The sequence below is a fragment of the Lucilia sericata genome, unplaced genomic scaffold (genome assembly GCF_015586225.1).
Source record: "Lucilia sericata isolate MDLA Ls3-8-SP2 unplaced genomic scaffold, ASM1558622v1 Contig000033F_arrow, whole genome shotgun sequence".
Classification (NCBI taxonomy): Eukaryota; Metazoa; Arthropoda; class Insecta; order Diptera; family Calliphoridae; genus Lucilia; species Lucilia sericata.
The window spans coordinates 152837-170702 of NW_023994071.1; the positions used below are offsets into that span (position 1 = coordinate 152837).

The 17866-nt window shown below is 32.1% G+C and overlaps 1 protein-coding gene across 4 annotated transcripts in view; it reads left to right on the forward strand.

Moving 5' to 3' along the window:
* Positions 1–17866, forward strand: part of LOC119612092 (disco-interacting protein 2) — a 291223-nt gene that overhangs the window by 65946 nt on the left and 207411 nt on the right. For all 4 annotated transcript variants that reach the window (XM_037967842.1, XM_037967835.1, XM_037967819.1 and 1 more), the window contains 2 exons: positions 15510–15638; positions 15730–15923. In XM_037967842.1, coding sequence (XP_037823770.1) covers positions 15578–15638; positions 15730–15923 — 255 coding nt within the window. In that variant the 5' untranslated portion in view covers positions 15510–15577. The remainder of the gene's footprint in view (positions 1–15509; positions 15639–15729; positions 15924–17866) is intronic.

Genomic DNA, 17866 nt, shown 5'->3' on the forward strand with positions numbered 1-17866 from the left:
AATAAAATAAATTGAAATTTTATAAAACTAAATATTTTTAAACACACTATGTTGAAGCAAAGGCTAATATAGAACTCTTACGTGTTTTTTATTTGAATTATATTTTAATTTAACCATTGAATTAAAACAAATTGAATTTCGGTTAAACTTTCAAATTTCAAGTTTTCACATACACTTGCATTCACTTTATTAATTCAAAAGCATCCTTCAAAAGGAAACTTGAATTGAAGTCAAATATAACAATGTTATTACAGTTTAATTCAAAGTTCAGATTTAATTGCGATTGTAACACAAAAATTTAATTTAATCTTTGAATTACGGTTTAATTGAGCCATGATCGAATCAAAAAATATACTTTTGATATATAAATGTGATGACTGTGACAACAAGTCAACTAACAATTTTAATATTTATTATACTGCTTTTTATTCTAAAAAGAAATTCATCAATTAATTAAATTTGTATACCCTTCATCTTCGTGAGAAGGGTATACATTAGGGTTATAAACAATATTAGGGTTACATTAGGTTATAAACAGTATTTCAATCTCATTTAGCCACCAAAAAATTACCCTTAAAAATTCATGTATTATTTGACTCTATAAAATTCTAGGTTAGGTTAGGGATGCCAAATTTTAGAATGGGATATCAATGGTTTTGGAAGTTGTAGGAATTTTTATTTAGCTAAATTTACAATTTCCATAGGAAATGAGTGCTTTTTATACATTTTAATACATTTTAACACATTTATGATCTAATAAATTAAGGTTTTAATGCCGAATAAAGTAAAAATTACCACAGACAATCAATTTAATATTATAAATATGATGGTGAATAATATCTGAAATCATGACTTATATACTTGAAATATTGGAGGTCATAGATCAAAATAATATTTTTTTTTGAAATATTTCCTTTTTCATACATCCTACGGATTTAGGAGTCATTACAAAATTTGTAAAGAATCAAATTTATGGCATTTTGGTTTCAGACAATTTTTTCCTATTGTCAACTGTTTTGGAGTTATAGTAATTTTTCGTTCATTTAAGATATGTTTTTCTAACCTAAAAATATTTTGAACTACCCAGCAAAAAAAGTGTGGAAATAGATGTAGTATTTTTATTACAACTAGTAACCCGAACTACTTCAAATTCGAGTGAAAGCCCGTGTCATTTAATCTTTGAATTACGGTTTAATTGAGCCATGATCGAATCAAAAAATATACTTTTGATATATAAATGTGATGACTGTGACAACAAGTCAACTAACAATTTTAATATTTATTATACTGCTTTTTATTCTAAAAAGAAATTCATCAATTAATTAAATTTGTATACCCTTCATCTTCGTGAGAAGGGTATACATTAGGGTTGTAAACAATATTAGGGTTACATTAGGTTATAAACAGTATTGCCAATTAGCCATTTCATGGCTAAATTGAGCACATTTCAATCTCATTTAGCCACCAAAAAATTACCCTTAAAAATTCATGAATTATTTGACTCTATAAAATTCTAGGTTAGGTTAGGGATGCCAAATTTTAGAATGGGATATCAATGGGTTTGGAAGTTGTAGGAATTTTTATTTAGCTAAATTTACAATTTCCATAGGAAATGAGTGCTTTTTATACATTTTAATACATTTTAACACATTTATGATCTAATAAATTAAGGTTTTAATGCCGAATAAAGTAAAAATTACCACAGACAATCAATTTAATATTATAAATATGATGGTGAATAATATCTGAAATCATGACTTATATACTTGAAATATTGGAGGTCATAGATCAAAATAATATTTTTTTTTGAAATATTTCCTTTTTCATACATCCTACGGATTTAGGAGTCATTACAAAATTTGTAAAGAATCAAATTTATGGCATTTTGGTTTCAGACAATTTTTTCCTATTGTCAACTGTTTTGGAGTTATAGTAATTTTTCGTTCATTTAAGATATGTTTTTCTAACCTAAAAATATTTTGAACTACCCAGCAAAAAAAGTGTGGAAATAGATGTAGTATTTTTATTACAACTAGTAACCCGAACTACTTCAAATTCGAGTGAAAGCCCGTGTCATTTAATCTTTGAATTACGGTTTAATTGAGCCATGATCGAATCAAAAAATATACTTTTGATGTATAAATGTGATGACTGTGACAACAAGTAAACTAACAATTTTAATATTTATTATACTGCTTTTTATTCTAAAAAGAAATTCATCAATTAATTAAATTTGTATACCCTTCATCTTCGTGAGAAGGGTATACATCAGGGTTATAAACAATATTAGGGTTACATTAGGTTATAAACAGTATTGCCAATTTAGCCATTTCATGGCTAAATTGAGCACATTTCAATCTCATTTAGCCACCAAAAAATTTACCTTTAAATTACCCTTAAAAATTCATGAATTATTTGACTCTATAAAATTCTAGGTTAGGTTAGGAATGCCAAACGGGACTGGCATTTACAAATCCCGGGATTCGGTATTTTGAAAATTGCAATCCCGGGATATTTTGGGATCCCGGATTTTTCGGTATTTTACGGTTATATATGAAAATCTATAAATCTTCATGTTTGTAAAGAAAATTGTTTAATTTTATTGAAATTTATCAAACAGAAGATGTATTTAAATTAAAACAATCCAATTAAAATTTGTAAGTAAAAACTTATAAAATTTCATAATTTCTGAAACTGTAGTTCCGAAATTAGACCTAAGCTCTTTTTAAAACTTAATAATTATAACAGAGCCCAATTCAATTATTCAAACATCAATTTAGAACCTTTTCTTTGAAAAATATTTGGAATTTTGTCGACACACTAGATATTAGTTTTGGAATATAACATATTTGTAGATAGTAAAGGTAATTTAACTTTACCGGTATCACTCAGATTTGTAGAAAATTTGAAATGCAAAATTCCTTCCATGTGTTAAAAACGAAATTAATAATTCAATTTATATGTGTATGGAATCATACCGCTTTAAAAAATAAAAGATTCAAATATGTATATAATTATCTGGGTAATTCCACAGACATTTCGACCACTTCAAATTTTCATAACTTTCGATTTAGTTATAACTCGAAACATACATTCTACTCTTAATTGTGGTTTCTATGGCGTATCTCATTCGGTTCATATTTTATGGGTCTCTAAAGTATCTCGGGTATTTTTGTTCAAAATTAGAAATGTTGATGACTGAATGACTTTGGAACCAGCTATCCGATTTTAACAAATTGTTTTTGACATTTCATTAAAATTGCATTAAGTCCTGGCGCAAGGACCATATAGTGGAAAATGTCCTTTATCCTTGAATATCTTAAAAAATTATATTTTGTTTTTCTTAATTTGTTTACGACAAATAGACCAACTTATTGTTATTGCTATGTAAAAATTTTAGAATGGGATATCAATGGGTTTGGAAGTTGTAGGAGTTTTTATTTAGCTAAATTTACAATTTCCATAGGAAATGAGTGCTTTTTATACATTTTAATACATTTTAACACATTTATGATCTAATAAATTAAGGTTTCAATGCCGAATAAAGTAAAAATTACCACAGACAATCAATTTAATATTATAAATATGATGGTGAATAATATCTGAAATCATGACTTATATACTAGAAATATTGGAGGTCATAGGTCAAAATAATAAATTTTTTTGAAATATTTCCTTTTTCATACATCCTACGGATTTAGGAGTCATTACAAAATTTGTAAAGAATCAAATTTATGGCATTTTGGTTTCAGACAATTTTTTCCTATTGTCAACTGTTTTGGAGTTATAGTAATTTTTCGTTCATTTAAGATATGTTTTTCTAACCTAAAAATATTTTGAACTACCCAGCAAAAAAAGTGTGGAAATAGATGTAGTATTTTTATTACAACTAGTAACTCGAACTACTTCAAATTCGAGTGAAAGCCCGTGTCATTAGAGGGATGTTGTTCATAGTTACCCTTGGCGAAGTTACCCTTCCTTCGCTAAGGGTAACTATCTTGTCGTAATGCGAGGGCTTAAGTACACATCGTGACTATAGCTTACTGTGACTAATGCTTCGGTATCCAGCCACAGGAAATTATGGTTTCAAAGAAGTGTACAACTAAAGGTTAATCATCTTGTCAAGATAGTGAGTGTGGTATGTGTCTGTCAATCCTACTTCCTTCTATCATGACATATATATGCACTTTTAAGGTCAAGGTGAGTGGTAGCAGTGCCGAGGCTAGTTGCTAATAGCTCCCCTCAGCGTCATGGTAAAGCGCTGTTGTAACGTAGTTGCCTAGTCCACGTACGCCGTCACTGCGTGGATCGTCCGTCTGTACAGGTATACTCGTTGGATTCAAAATAGAGGAACCAAACATTAGAACAAACAAGGATGAGAGTAAGGAAACGACGAAAGGGGTGGTCGACCTGTTAGGGAGAGACAATCCGGACGTCACGGTCAACGAGGATGATGGGGAGTTGCACAGTACATGGGAGGACGGTGACGTTACCCTTACTGACCTCCATGCCAGAATTGTTGATCATGAAGCTCAGGTACTGACCGACTTAGACGTGGAGGGTCTTCTGGAGGTCTCAAGTGACTCTTGGTGAAACTAGTGCCACACAGAAGTTGGGGAATTTATCTCTGTCTGACGATGAGCTTGCTGACAGTCAGACTGTTAAGATAATCCCCTACTGAAGAGGCCAAGAGGATCCAAAGTGGACATTTGGGAGAAGACCGTCTACAAGTCCTTCGCAAGTAGCCGTGGAGGAGAAGCCAAGTGCCCCTGATACAGACCGAACGAAGGAGGAGAAGGCTATGAACGGGACTTTGAGGTCTCTCGCCTTTCTGTCTAAGAAGGCAAAGGCTGATTCTTCAAAGTTCTCGTCAAGGGAGAGGCTCCTGCTCAGAAGGCACCGACAAAGCGTCGCTAAATTCGAGAGAATATAGGGTCCCGTCGGTGACGTTCTGGGTTTTTCTGCTCCCTGGAGCAAAAATAGTGATGGGTCTATAGCATCATCAACCTGCAGTCTGTCAAAAGGCAAAGAGGGTGGTATCCCGAAAACCAATGCGCTCATGTCTTCGGAGCGAGCTGCGAAGGTCAAAGGTCTACCACCCAAAAACCCTAGCAAGGTGGACACGACACCAGGAAAGGTAAAGAGGACTGGTAAACTTCCGAACTGCCACTACGGTCAATAGTAACAGTGTGGATTCCACTCCCGTACGAACGGTGCAAACCATACTGGCAGTATTGGCCAAACAGAATGTTAGTCTTCTTACAGACCAATGGAAACATGTAAACTCACTGGTATGTAAGGAGAATACTGGCAAGGACTTTCGATTCGCTGTGGATCGTAAGTCCTTAGAAGTCCTAGATGAGATGGGGGGGTTGCTAAGTTTAGTCTTGGCACTGTCAGGTTCCGGTACCCGAAACATGACAGAACCAAAGAAGTTGTTAGTGCAGATAAACCTGCTTCACTGTGAAGCAGCTTTAGCCGATTTAGTAACCTTCCTCATCGATTCACAGACTTACGTGGACCTTATCTAGGAACCTTGGATTAACAACAATAAGATTCTTGGCTTAAGGGTCAAGGGTAGGGTGATCGACTCGATTTTTTAACCGGTTTTAAAACCGGTTTTTTCTGCTTTACCAGTGTCGGTTTTTTCTTAATGTTGATTTTTCGAATATCGAATAACCCGGTTTTTTCACTTTTTTAAAAACCGGTTTCGAATACTTTTATTTCCTTTGTATTCAAAGATTATTTAAATGAAATTTTTAAGTAAATAATAATACAGCTAAATTTTAAAAATATTTGAGTCGAGGAACTAGCGTATATTTTCCTAAAGCTCCTTTGGTTAAACTTTTTTGATTTTCCTAATTAATTAAAAAAATTTATTTGTAAAATTGATAACTGTTTGATAAAATTTTATCAATCTTAAGATTATATTCCAATTACAATAATTAATTTACGGCTGAAATTTTATGGAAGTGTTGGAATGCCTATGCAAATTTCATAAACAGGGCTTTTAAAATAAGCTAGGATTACATAGTACCTTATGTTTAACAGAAGTGTCCCACTTTTTTCCTAATTTTTATACCCACCATCAAAAAAGATGGGGGGTATATTGATTTTGTCATTCCGTTTGTAACACATCGAAATATTGGTCATAGACCCATAAAAGTATATATATTCCGGGTCCTTATTAAATTCTAAGACGATCTAGCCATGTCCGTCCGTCTGTCTGTTGAAATCACGATAGGGACCACACGAGAGGAGCTAGACAGTTGAAATTTTGCATAAATATTCTCTATTGTTAAGGTTTGTTTGGTATTGAAAATGGGCAATATCGGTCCACTTTTTCGGATAGCCCCCATACAAGTGGACCTCCAAAAAACAGCTTTAACGGGCATAACTGTTTTATAAGTAGGAGTATAGCGATGAAATTCGACATAAAGAAGTTTAATGTGAGCCAAAATCTTTCTACAAAATTTTTTGAGGATCGGCCTATAAATGACCCTACCTCCCATATAAGGTCCCCTTATGAAAATTACTTTAACACTCATTACTGGTCCTAAAATGCAAGTATAGCAATGAAATTCGGTATAAGTATGTTTCTTACGAACCAAAATCTATCTACCAATTTTTTTTAGGATCGGCCCATAAATGACCCTACCCCCTATATAAGGTCCCCTTTAGAAAATGACTTGTAACACTCATTACTAGCCTAAAAATTCGAGTATAGCGATGAAATTCAGTATAAGTAAGTTTCTTACGAACCAAAACCTTTTAACGAATTTTTTTTAGGATCGGCCCATAAATGATCCTACCCCCCATATAAGGTCCCCTCCTGAAAATGACTTAAGCACTCATTACTGGCCCTAAAATGCAAGTATAGCGATGAAATTCGACATAAATAAGTTTCATGTGAGCCAAAATTTTTCTACCAAATTTTTTCAGGATCGGTCCATAATTGACCCTACCCCCTATATAAGGTCCCCTTTAGAAAATTACTTTAACACTTATTACTGGTCCAAAAATGCGAGTATAGCGATGAAATTCGGTATAAGTAAGTTTCTTACGAATAAATAAATGACCCTATCCCCCATATAAGGTCCCCTTCTGAAAATGACATATTTTTTAGCCTGGCTAAAAAATATGAATATAGCAATAAAATTTTACACAATTAAGTTCCTCGCGAGCCAAAATCTTTTTAATAACTTTTATGTGGATAGGTCCATAATTGGCCCTACTCTCCCTATTGGGTCCACTTCAGGAAATAGCTTAAACGCTCATTACTGTCTTAAAAATACGAGTAAAGCGATGAAATGCTACACACGTAAGTTTCTTACGTATAAGTAAGTTTCTTACGAGCCAAAACCTCTGTACCAATTTTTTTGGATCGGCCCATAAATGACCCTTCCCCCCCATATAAGGTCCCCCTCTGCAAATAACTACAATGCTCATTACTGGCTTAAAAATATGAATGTGACGAAAATTGACGCACATAAGTTTAATGCGTGCCAAAATCTCTCCACCAAATTTAGGGAGGATCGGTCCATAATTTAATTTTCAGAAAATTACTTAAACGATCATTACTGCCTTAAAAATATGAGTTATGAAATACGGTTATGAAATTCGCTCCGAATTTCATGCGTAATGTGTTGGTAATACACAAAAGGTTCCCTTCAGGAAAGAGTTTTGGTGTTCCTTATTTAAAATACGAGTATAGCGCTGAAATTTTGCATAAACAAGTCCTATACATAATCTATGTACAAAATTTTATGAGTATCGGTTCATAATTGACGCTCACGGTTTAAGAATTGAAATAAAATATTTGTTTTTTTTTTTAATTAATATTTTGGTAGTTCAAAAGAGCTCTGGCCATAATTGACTTAAGCCATATTCCAAATATCACCCTGATGTTTATAGGGGAGCATTCCTTTTACGGCATACGGTTTGATGGTGGGTATATGAGATTCGGCACAGCCGAATATAACACTCTTACTTGTTTTATATTAATGAAATAATGTAAATCAGATGACTAGATCTATAGTTATAATCTCTTAAACTGTTAAAATCATTTCGGGCCATGTTTTATTAATCAAATTTAAACATAAACATTAAGTTTTTCAAATTAAAATATATTTTTTTATTTATAATGAAAAACCGGTTAACCGGTTTTTTCTGAATTTGAAAAAAATCAACCGGTTTTTTTAAATGTCAACTATTCGAACTATTCGAAAACCGGTTTTTGGAAAATGTCGAATAATCGATCACCCTAATAGATACTGGAAAAAATAATAGAAGCAATTTATGGTATTGCACAGGAACATAACGTAACATTTATTAAAACGTTTTTCATGCATTATTTTTTAAAGTTCAAATCATAAATGACATTTTTATTATAAAATATGATTTTTATATCATTCTTTTGTTAATGTTGAGTTTTCCAACACTTTGTTTAGTAGTATAACACCAGATAGATAAATTGGAGGTCCCAGTTTGAAAATGAGGAAGAAGACGTTACAAATCAACAAGCCTTTGGTGTGCGTAGGTGTGAAAGAGAATCACGAGGTAGCAACAAGCCGAAATTAAAGGGAAAATTATTTGTGTGTGGTAAGGTCGGTCAAGAAACAACAAACGCAACATTTCTATTTTGGCCGTAGCTGATACGTTGCAAAAAGAACGGTGGTATGTTGACAGCGGCGCAACAGCGATTATGTGTAATGATCGCAACATGTTTATTAATTTTGAGCAACATAATGAAAAAAATATCGTTAGCTGGCAACAAATATATTATGGCAAAGGTGACGTGAAGATTAGATCGTGTAACACTGACATTATTCTGAGAAATGTTTTATATTCATCGGAATTGCAAGCGTGTTTTGTTTCGATAAATAAAGCTGTTGAACGTGATTATATGGCTATATTTAAGAAGGATGCTGCTAATATAAATGACAAATATGAAAACGTTATAATTAAGGCTGTGAAACAAGATAATTTATTTGTCATTGAGTGTGAAGTTGGTGAACAGGTGTGTGCTGCAAATTTTAAATCTCATGATCGATATGGTCATTTAAATACCAAAAGTTTGGACCTATTATCGAAGGATGAAGTTGTGATTGGTTTAGATTCTAGAAGGAGTGATTCAACAGAGAAGTGTAAAACTTGTATGTTGAGTAAAGTTTATGTTAGCCCATTTTTTCGACAATCTTCGTCAACATCAAATGAATTGCTAGAACTGGTGCACACAGATGTCTGTGGACCGATGAAGGTGATGGTGATTGGTTTAGATTCTAGGAGAAGTGATTCAACAGGAAAGTGTAGAACTTGTATGTTGAGTAAAGTTTATGTTAGCCCATTTTCTCGACAATCTTCGTCAACATCAAATGAGTTGCTAGAACTGGTTCACACAGATGTCTGTGGATCGATGAAGGTTAAATCTATCGGTGGATAGATTGCCATATATGATATATTGTTGAACGTCGTGATGTCGAAACAAGTATAGTTAAGATAAAAACTTTCCACCTTTAATAGCCATAAATATCACACAACATAGGATCGCCAGTCTGCTTGAAGTTCCAATTTGTATATCAGAGCTAAACAACTGCCTAAGTAAAGTAGAGGACACTACGACTGGCTTTCATATCAAATGATTAAACACCTTAAGCATACATCGAAAATAAAGCTACTAGAAGTCTGCCACATTCCTAGAAGCAGCAGTAGTTCCCATACCAAAAAATAAAAATCCTGCAGCGATTAGTTCCTTTCAGCCAATATCTCTTCTACCGTGTCTTTTCAAAATTATTGAACGGATCATCGCTACGAGGATGTCTTGGTTTATGGAAACAAAAAAAAAATAATCGCTAAGGAGCAAATTGCCAATAAGGGCTGCGACTAGGGATGAAAGTACCGAAAACCGGGATTTTAAAAAATGAAATCCCGGGAAATTTCGGGATTTTAAAATCCCGAATTTTTAATTGTTTTTCCGCTATTTTATACATTATAAAGTATTAAATAAGAGAATTTTAAAAGTTTTTGGACTTAAGTTGACTCTACTAACTTACAAGCTGAAATATCAAAAATAAAAAGGCCAATAAATAGGCATAGATACTATCGGATATATAAAAATTACAAGTAAGAAATTATAGGCGGACGAGGCCGACCATATAACCCCCTACACCAGTTATGAGAGTAAAATGTGATTTAGTTTTCATAATAAATCATTTATATCATTGATATATTTAAGCAATTTATTGTTAAAAAACTATTTTTCTGAAATATGCTTGGGTCGATCCTCATAAAATTTGGAGGACGAATTTTCGGTTACATATAATGTATTTATGCTGAATTTCATTGCGGCACTTCTCTTTTTAAGCGAATTGTGAACACTAAATTCTTTTTTAAAGCTGTGCTTTGTATGGAGGCTAGGATCAAAAGAAGCCCGATCATTTCAAAATTCATCAGGGTATTTAAGGACAGTATGAAACAAAAGCACATCTCCGGAGAAACCCAATATACCATCCCCACTTAGGTGGTGTAGGGTATAAAAAGGGCAATAAATAGGCACTGATATTATCGGATTCTAATGGTTGTATTAGAATCTATATTGGAAGTCAACCTGTCCATAAGATGGCGAAAATACCGGAATCGCGATATCGGGATTCCGGGATTTATTTAAATATCCCGAATCCCGGGATTTCTAAACATCAGTCCCGATTGGCATCCCTAGTTGCGACGACACACTGCTGCATATGGACTACAACATCATCAATACCCTTTTTCAGAGTTAATGGAACTTTATGAAAATAATTTCCTCTAAGTAACGGTATTCCACAAGGATCGCCGTCCTCGGTAGTCCTATTTCAGATTGCATTTAACGAAATTAGTAAAATTATTTCTGTTCACCGTATTTTAGATAATTTTCTTTATGCAGATTATCTTCTGTAAGAATAATAACAATAGTGAGACAACTGATATTTTAACAGACCTCCTCCAAGAAATAAACAACTGGACCAAATATTCCGGGGCAAAAATCTTTTTAGAAAAAAAAAGAAATTTCACATATGCCGTAAGCACAACTGTGATTCTAATAACTACTCGATACAATCTGATGGTACGAATATACAAAATGTAAATAAGCTAACTTAAAAACTCTGTTGCCTAGGGTAAACATTATTCACTATTTATCACATAAAAGCTTCGTGCATCTCATACTTAACTAAAAACTAGTTTTAACAAAAATTGCCTACGGCCTCATTCTTGACGTTAATTCTTGCAAAACCAGTTTAAATAAATTTGCTCAATTCGCAATCGATGTTGTAGCGTTGTATGCGTAGTATGTCAGCAGCTGCTACAATAGTCATAACAATGTTGTTGGTATTTTCAATGCAAAAGCTCTATACATATGTTTTTCGAATGTTGTAAGAAAGTTTAGTGATGTCAATTGTTTATTTCAGCATATAAATAAAAAATTCAATCGATTTTGGCATAAAAGTCAGCTCAATTGCTCTGGCAGGATCCTCATCTAATGTTGAAAAATTGCAAAGGAAGCAGTCAGCACTGTTAAGGACAATAACAGGTTCCCCGAGGTAACAGGTAGATTAAACTCTCCAGTTTAACCTACCTGTCGAAACTAATGATCTCGAATCCCCTTGCCATAGAGTTGCTGCGACTTAGGAAAAAGGAAACCCTGGATCTTGCCAGATAATCAAATCGAGATCTTGCATTGAAACTGCAGTGGCACAACGTTAGTCATAGTTTAGCTTAAGATTTTCTATTTAAGTAAGATTTAATAAAGAATAAATAAAATGAAATAAAGTCTTCAAAGCTACTTATCTGTTTTTACGGCGGAAGCTTGCGACATATACCAGGCTATTCGTCTCGTTTTAGCTGAAAACATGAAAGCATTTTTTCACTGACAGCCTGTCGGCGATGAAAGCTAATTTAAGCATATTTAACAATGGTGGAACATAATCAACAAAATAGGAAACGAGAATAAGGTAATGATTTATTGGCTCCAAAGCCACATCGGAATTCCTGGCAACGAAATTGAGTATTTTCAAGACTTCGATTAGGTAATGCTTCGTTCCCTCACGAGTGGATTCTCAATAACCAAAACGCTGCACCAAATTGTACTGCTTGTAACAGACGTTTAACGATTTGCCATGTCCTTGATGAATGTCAGTTATTCAACAGTCAGAGAACTAGTATTTTTCGAAATAATCCTGCTATATCTCAGAGAACATTCTACTCAAAACATAGACAAAATATACGATTTCATCAAACAGACCAAACTAAAGGTATAACTCACTTTTATAATTACGAGCTGATGGCCAAAGATGATAGTGCTCTATGCTACATTTCTTAGACATAGAATTTATTCTTAGGTTTGAGTTGAAATACATAAATAAATAATACTTAGTGGGATGGGATGCAACGGGCTTATGTAAAAAAATAATTTTTTTAACTTAAAAACTTTGCTTTTTGAGCTTTTTATTGAGCAAAAAAAAAAAAAAAAAAAAAAAGTGCCAAATATTGACAAAAAATCTTATTATTGAGTTATAAAATATGTAGTATTTTCATCACAACTAGTAACCCGAAGTGCTTCAAATTCGGGTGAAAACCTGTGAATTTTACATTGGAGGGATGTTGTTCATTTTTGACAACTTTGATCTATATCTAATCTTATATTTAGAAGCAGTAAAAATTGGATATTGGGATGTCAAAAATAAACCACATTCTTTCAATATTACATATGGTTTATAAATGCGGAAAATATGTAATCGCATTTTTGGATGTGATTAAGATGTCGCTTGTAAAGTATGACATCAATTATTTTTTACTGCGTAACCTTGCATTGTTTTATGATGATTCCCAAAATATTTTAAATCTAGCGATGGCCCTTCGTGAGCTGGACTAAATTTAAAAAAAGTATTTTTGAATAATTTTTTTTCAAATTGTTAGTTCTCTTTTGAAACAATATATTTAATATGTGGTATCATTTGAAAGGGTTCTTTAAGCCTAGTGCTATATTGTATTAGTGGAAAATCATTAAACGTCTGTTACAAGCATTACAATTGGGTGCAGTGTTTCGGCAATTGAGAATCCACTCGTGAGAGAACGAAGCATGACCTAATCGAAGTCTTGAAAATACTCTGATTTTTCCTTCTGCATACTCATAGAATACTTAGGTGGTTTGTAAATAACAGTCTCCCCATAATTTTCATATTTAGGTTTTTTATTAATATAATTAAAATTTATGCATTACGACTGTAAAATTAAAAAAAAAATAAAAAAATAACTAAAAACGGTATTTTTTATAACCGGTCCAGCTCACGAACAGCCATCGATAGACTTATAATATTTTGGGAAACATCAAAGATTTTTTGAAGCTGGGTAAAATTTTGAACTGAACATGTAAAACCGTGTCATTCTTAGGATATTTTCTAGTAAACTGTCCAGCTCACGAATGGGCAACACTAAATTGAAAATATTTTGGGTAACATCATATGTAGGGATGCCAAACGGGAATTCCCGAAAATCCCGGGATTTTCGGGATTTGAAAGTACCGAAAACCGGGATTTTAAAAAATGAAATCCCGGGGAATTTCGGGATTTTAAAATCCCGAATTTTTAAGTGTTTTTCCGCTATTTTATACATTATAAAGTGTTAAATAAGAGAATTTTAAAAGTTTTTGGACTTAAGATGACTCTACTAACTTACAAGCTGAAATAGCAAAAAAAAGGGGCAATTAATTGGCATAGATACTATCGGATATATAATAATAGCAAGTAAGAAATTATAGGCGGGCGAGGCCGACCATATAACACCAGTTATGAGAGTAAAATGTGTTTAATAAATCATATAACCGAGAAAAATTACGTACATCAATACCCAACATACCCGGGTATGTCATATAATTTATATGGCTATTTCATCTTTTTATACATTTCTAGTTTATAATTCATATAATTGTTACAACTAATTTAATTAAACGTCTGTAAATATAAATTAAATAGTTTAGTCATAAATTGTTAAATTTTAGCAATTTTTTTAAAGTTTTCTTATTGCTTTCCTATTAACAAAAATATCATATGCAAAAAACCTAAAGAAAAACGCCTTCATAACGTATAATGTATTGAAGAAGAATTTGACTTTGTAAAATTTTGACTTCAAGAAGCTATTACTCAGTGACCGGGAAAGATAATTGAACAAAACATTTTATATGTTATTTATTAAGGTGTATAAAATTGTTTCTGCTTTCGTAAGTAGAGAACTTTTTTAGCAAAGAAAGATTGCTAAGTCATGGTCAAAAATTAAAATTTAATCTTAAATAATTTTGTTTATATGAGAATAAAATTATTATAATTAGCATAATTTTACTTTACTAAGTCATATACAATAAAAAAAATTATTTCATCAAAATCGGCCCATATTTGTTAATGTTACAGGGTCCACAAATATATCACATTCAAATTTATGAATAAAGACACATGACTCTGTATTTGAAACTAAATTTGTTGTTTAGTTAAATTTTTTTCATAAGATACAAGAATATATATAATTCTAATAATAAAACATAAAATTTATAATGAAACTTAATTTTTGTCCGATAACTGACATATAATTTGTATACATACCGGGGTATGATGGGTATTGATACACGAGGTAAAAATAGGAAATCGGTCACAAATCGGTTTAATATGTATATATCTAACAAAATTCAAATTTTCAAATTTTAAGCCGATACGATATATAGATCTCGAGATATATCACTTCAGAAATGAAAAACATACGCGGGTATGTGGGTATTGACATACGGGTTAAGTTGATTTATACCTCGCCTCCGATATATTTTAACAATTTATTGTTGAAAAACTATTATTCTGAAATATGCTTTTGGATATCATGTGTATTATTTTTTATTTATAAGATATAAGAAGATTTTGCTCAGAAGAAGGTTTTTATTCCACTATTCAGTACCGGGGATGGAAATATTTTTATTCTAAGTACTTTGTGGCTACTAAGTGGCCTCCGGTAGGGTGGCCTCCGGTAGGTTAGTGTTCTAGACTGGTAGACCGGAGGTGGTGGGTTCGATTCCCACCTGAGGCACTGGTTAAGGAGCGCACAACAGGCCCGATAGAGGCCTAGGAAGAGCAACTCAATCATAATTTTTTGGATGTATATACATACATACATACAAACATATACATACATACATACATACATACATACATACATACATACATACATACATACATACATACATACATACATACATACATACATACATACATACATACATACATACATACATACATACATACATACATACATACATACATACATACATACATACATACATACATACATACATACATACATACATACATACATACATACATACATACATACATACATACATACATACATACATACATACATACATACATACATACATACATACATACATACTCTTTAGTTTATTTAAAACTAAAAATTAATTAAAAATCATATTTTAGAGGTTCGCCAGGAAGCTGTCCAACAAGCACTTGCTGCCTTGAAAACTAGATCTAAACCAAATTTACCAATGCCATCTAAAAGAAGTTCGGTTCTTAATAAGAGTCCTGAACGGGCCAATGAGGATACAGGTATATTGAATGTTGTTGTTAGATAAATAACGATTTATGACGTGTTTACACACATGTTATAATTTCATACAATTTTTTACTTTGCCTTTAGAGTCGTCAACTGGCGATGAATCTATTCCAGAAGAGATAATATCTCCAGACAAAGAATACAATTATCCTCGAGACCATGTTGGAAACATGGTTGAACAGAACATAAGACCACCAATACGAGAGTCATCTAAAGGAATAGCTTCTGGTAAAAATAGTCAACCTGAACGTAGACAAAAACAGGCATTGCCGCCATTGGTGAGTACAAAACAATCCATCAAACAAAACGGTGAATGTTTAAAATAAAATATTATTTTCTTTTAATATTAATGGTAATTCGCACATTTAAATCTGTTTTTAAAAATTTTCATGATACATTCATGGTATAAACACTGACTCAAAACATATCTTTCCAGCAACACAATTTTGAAGTTGTTCAGGAAGAAGGTATATTTTCATGATTTCTTTAGTACATATTCAATTTAATGCGTTTTAAGTACATGTCTAAATTCTAAAAAATTTGTCATAAGTAAATGCATGAAAAACTGAATTGAATTGTAATATTTCACTATACAACAGCAACCATTTTAAGTTGCTGACAATTTTTTGAGGCTATTTTTAATAATTAAATGATTATAAATTTTTCTTGTTTTCGTGCAATTTTACCATATTTTTCGTATGAATTAGTTTCGTATGAATTAGTTTGGTATAAATATTTGTGTCTAGGGAATAAAAAGGTTCTAAACTTCCAAAACAAATTTGTTTTTGTAATAAATACTTCTGAAAGAAAAACAATTTGTATGCATAATTCTGGGGGGTTAGTCTGTAACACGATTCGAAAATTAAAATTTACGAGTTCGAACAAATTGTACCATGTGAGAAATAAAAAAATAATTAAAATGTAAGTAATTAAAATTAAAAATATTTAATAAATGGAACAATTAATAATAAATATTGATAATATAATTTAAAAGGGGGTATTCAAAGAGACTCTCCTATACTAATCAAAAGCAGTATGAAACAATAGTTGATTTTATGATAAAACATACCGACTTAGCCAAGGGTCATTTAAAAGTCCCGGATGCCAGAAGCAAATCTAATAAATTACAATTAGATTTGGACGCTCTTGGTCCTCCACAACGTGATATTAAAGGGTGGAAAAAGGTATGTGTCTTATATTTTGCTAAAGCGTTATAGTTTGAACTTGTAAAATATATAATAAGGTTTGGGCAGACTACAAAAACCATATAAATGGTAAATGTAGTCGGAACCGAATCAGTATTTCTGGCACTGATGTAGGGCCTATATACTGCTCCCTTACTCCATTGGAAAGACAAACATCTGACTTGCTTTCCATGGATGAAGCAGTTAATGAAAGTTCCAATTTACCCCAATCAAAATCTACAACTTCAAATTCTGAAAATGAACATAAAGACGATTTGGATTCTGATTCATCCATATACAAAGAATTGAAGAAGTAACACCAAAAAGTCCCCCGTCAATTACTAAAAAAATTAACAGAGACGCTCTTCTAGAATAACAAGTAGAAAATCAGTCAAATTCAACAAAAATACTTACAGAAATCAATGAAAATCTGACAGGAATTCAAAGGTATTAAAAAGAAGTTATGATGTTCAAGATCGAAAGAGAAGCTTCAGATTAAAAAACAAAAACTCGAACATATGAAAAAAATGGACTATGAAAATACAAAACATAGAGTGGAAGAGTTAAGGCTAAAAAATGATATGTTTGAGCTTGAAATAGAAAAACATAGATTACAAGATTGATACACGATTTTTGATTCTTTTTTGTTAAATAAAATATTTAAATTTTTTTTATTAAAAGTAATTTTATAAATTATATATAAGTAATTAAATGTTGCATTTTCTTTGCAAATTATTTTTGATTTTTTCCCTTATATTTTTTGCGATATTCTTGTAATTAGGGCATTCACTTTCAGCTTCATTGATTGAATTACAATTAGATGCTTCCTCAGCTAAATCCCCAGTTGAAATATGTTCCACTCTTATTGTAAAAATACTGTTTGGCCTCTCTTTGATTTTCCTCAGAAGACCCAAATACATAAAACTTTCTCAATGACGTGACACATTTCTGATAAACAACTAGAAATAGACTGCTGTGATAGCCCCAAGTGACGATCTTGACCAATTTGGTGTTGATATCCGCCTTGTGCCAAAAAC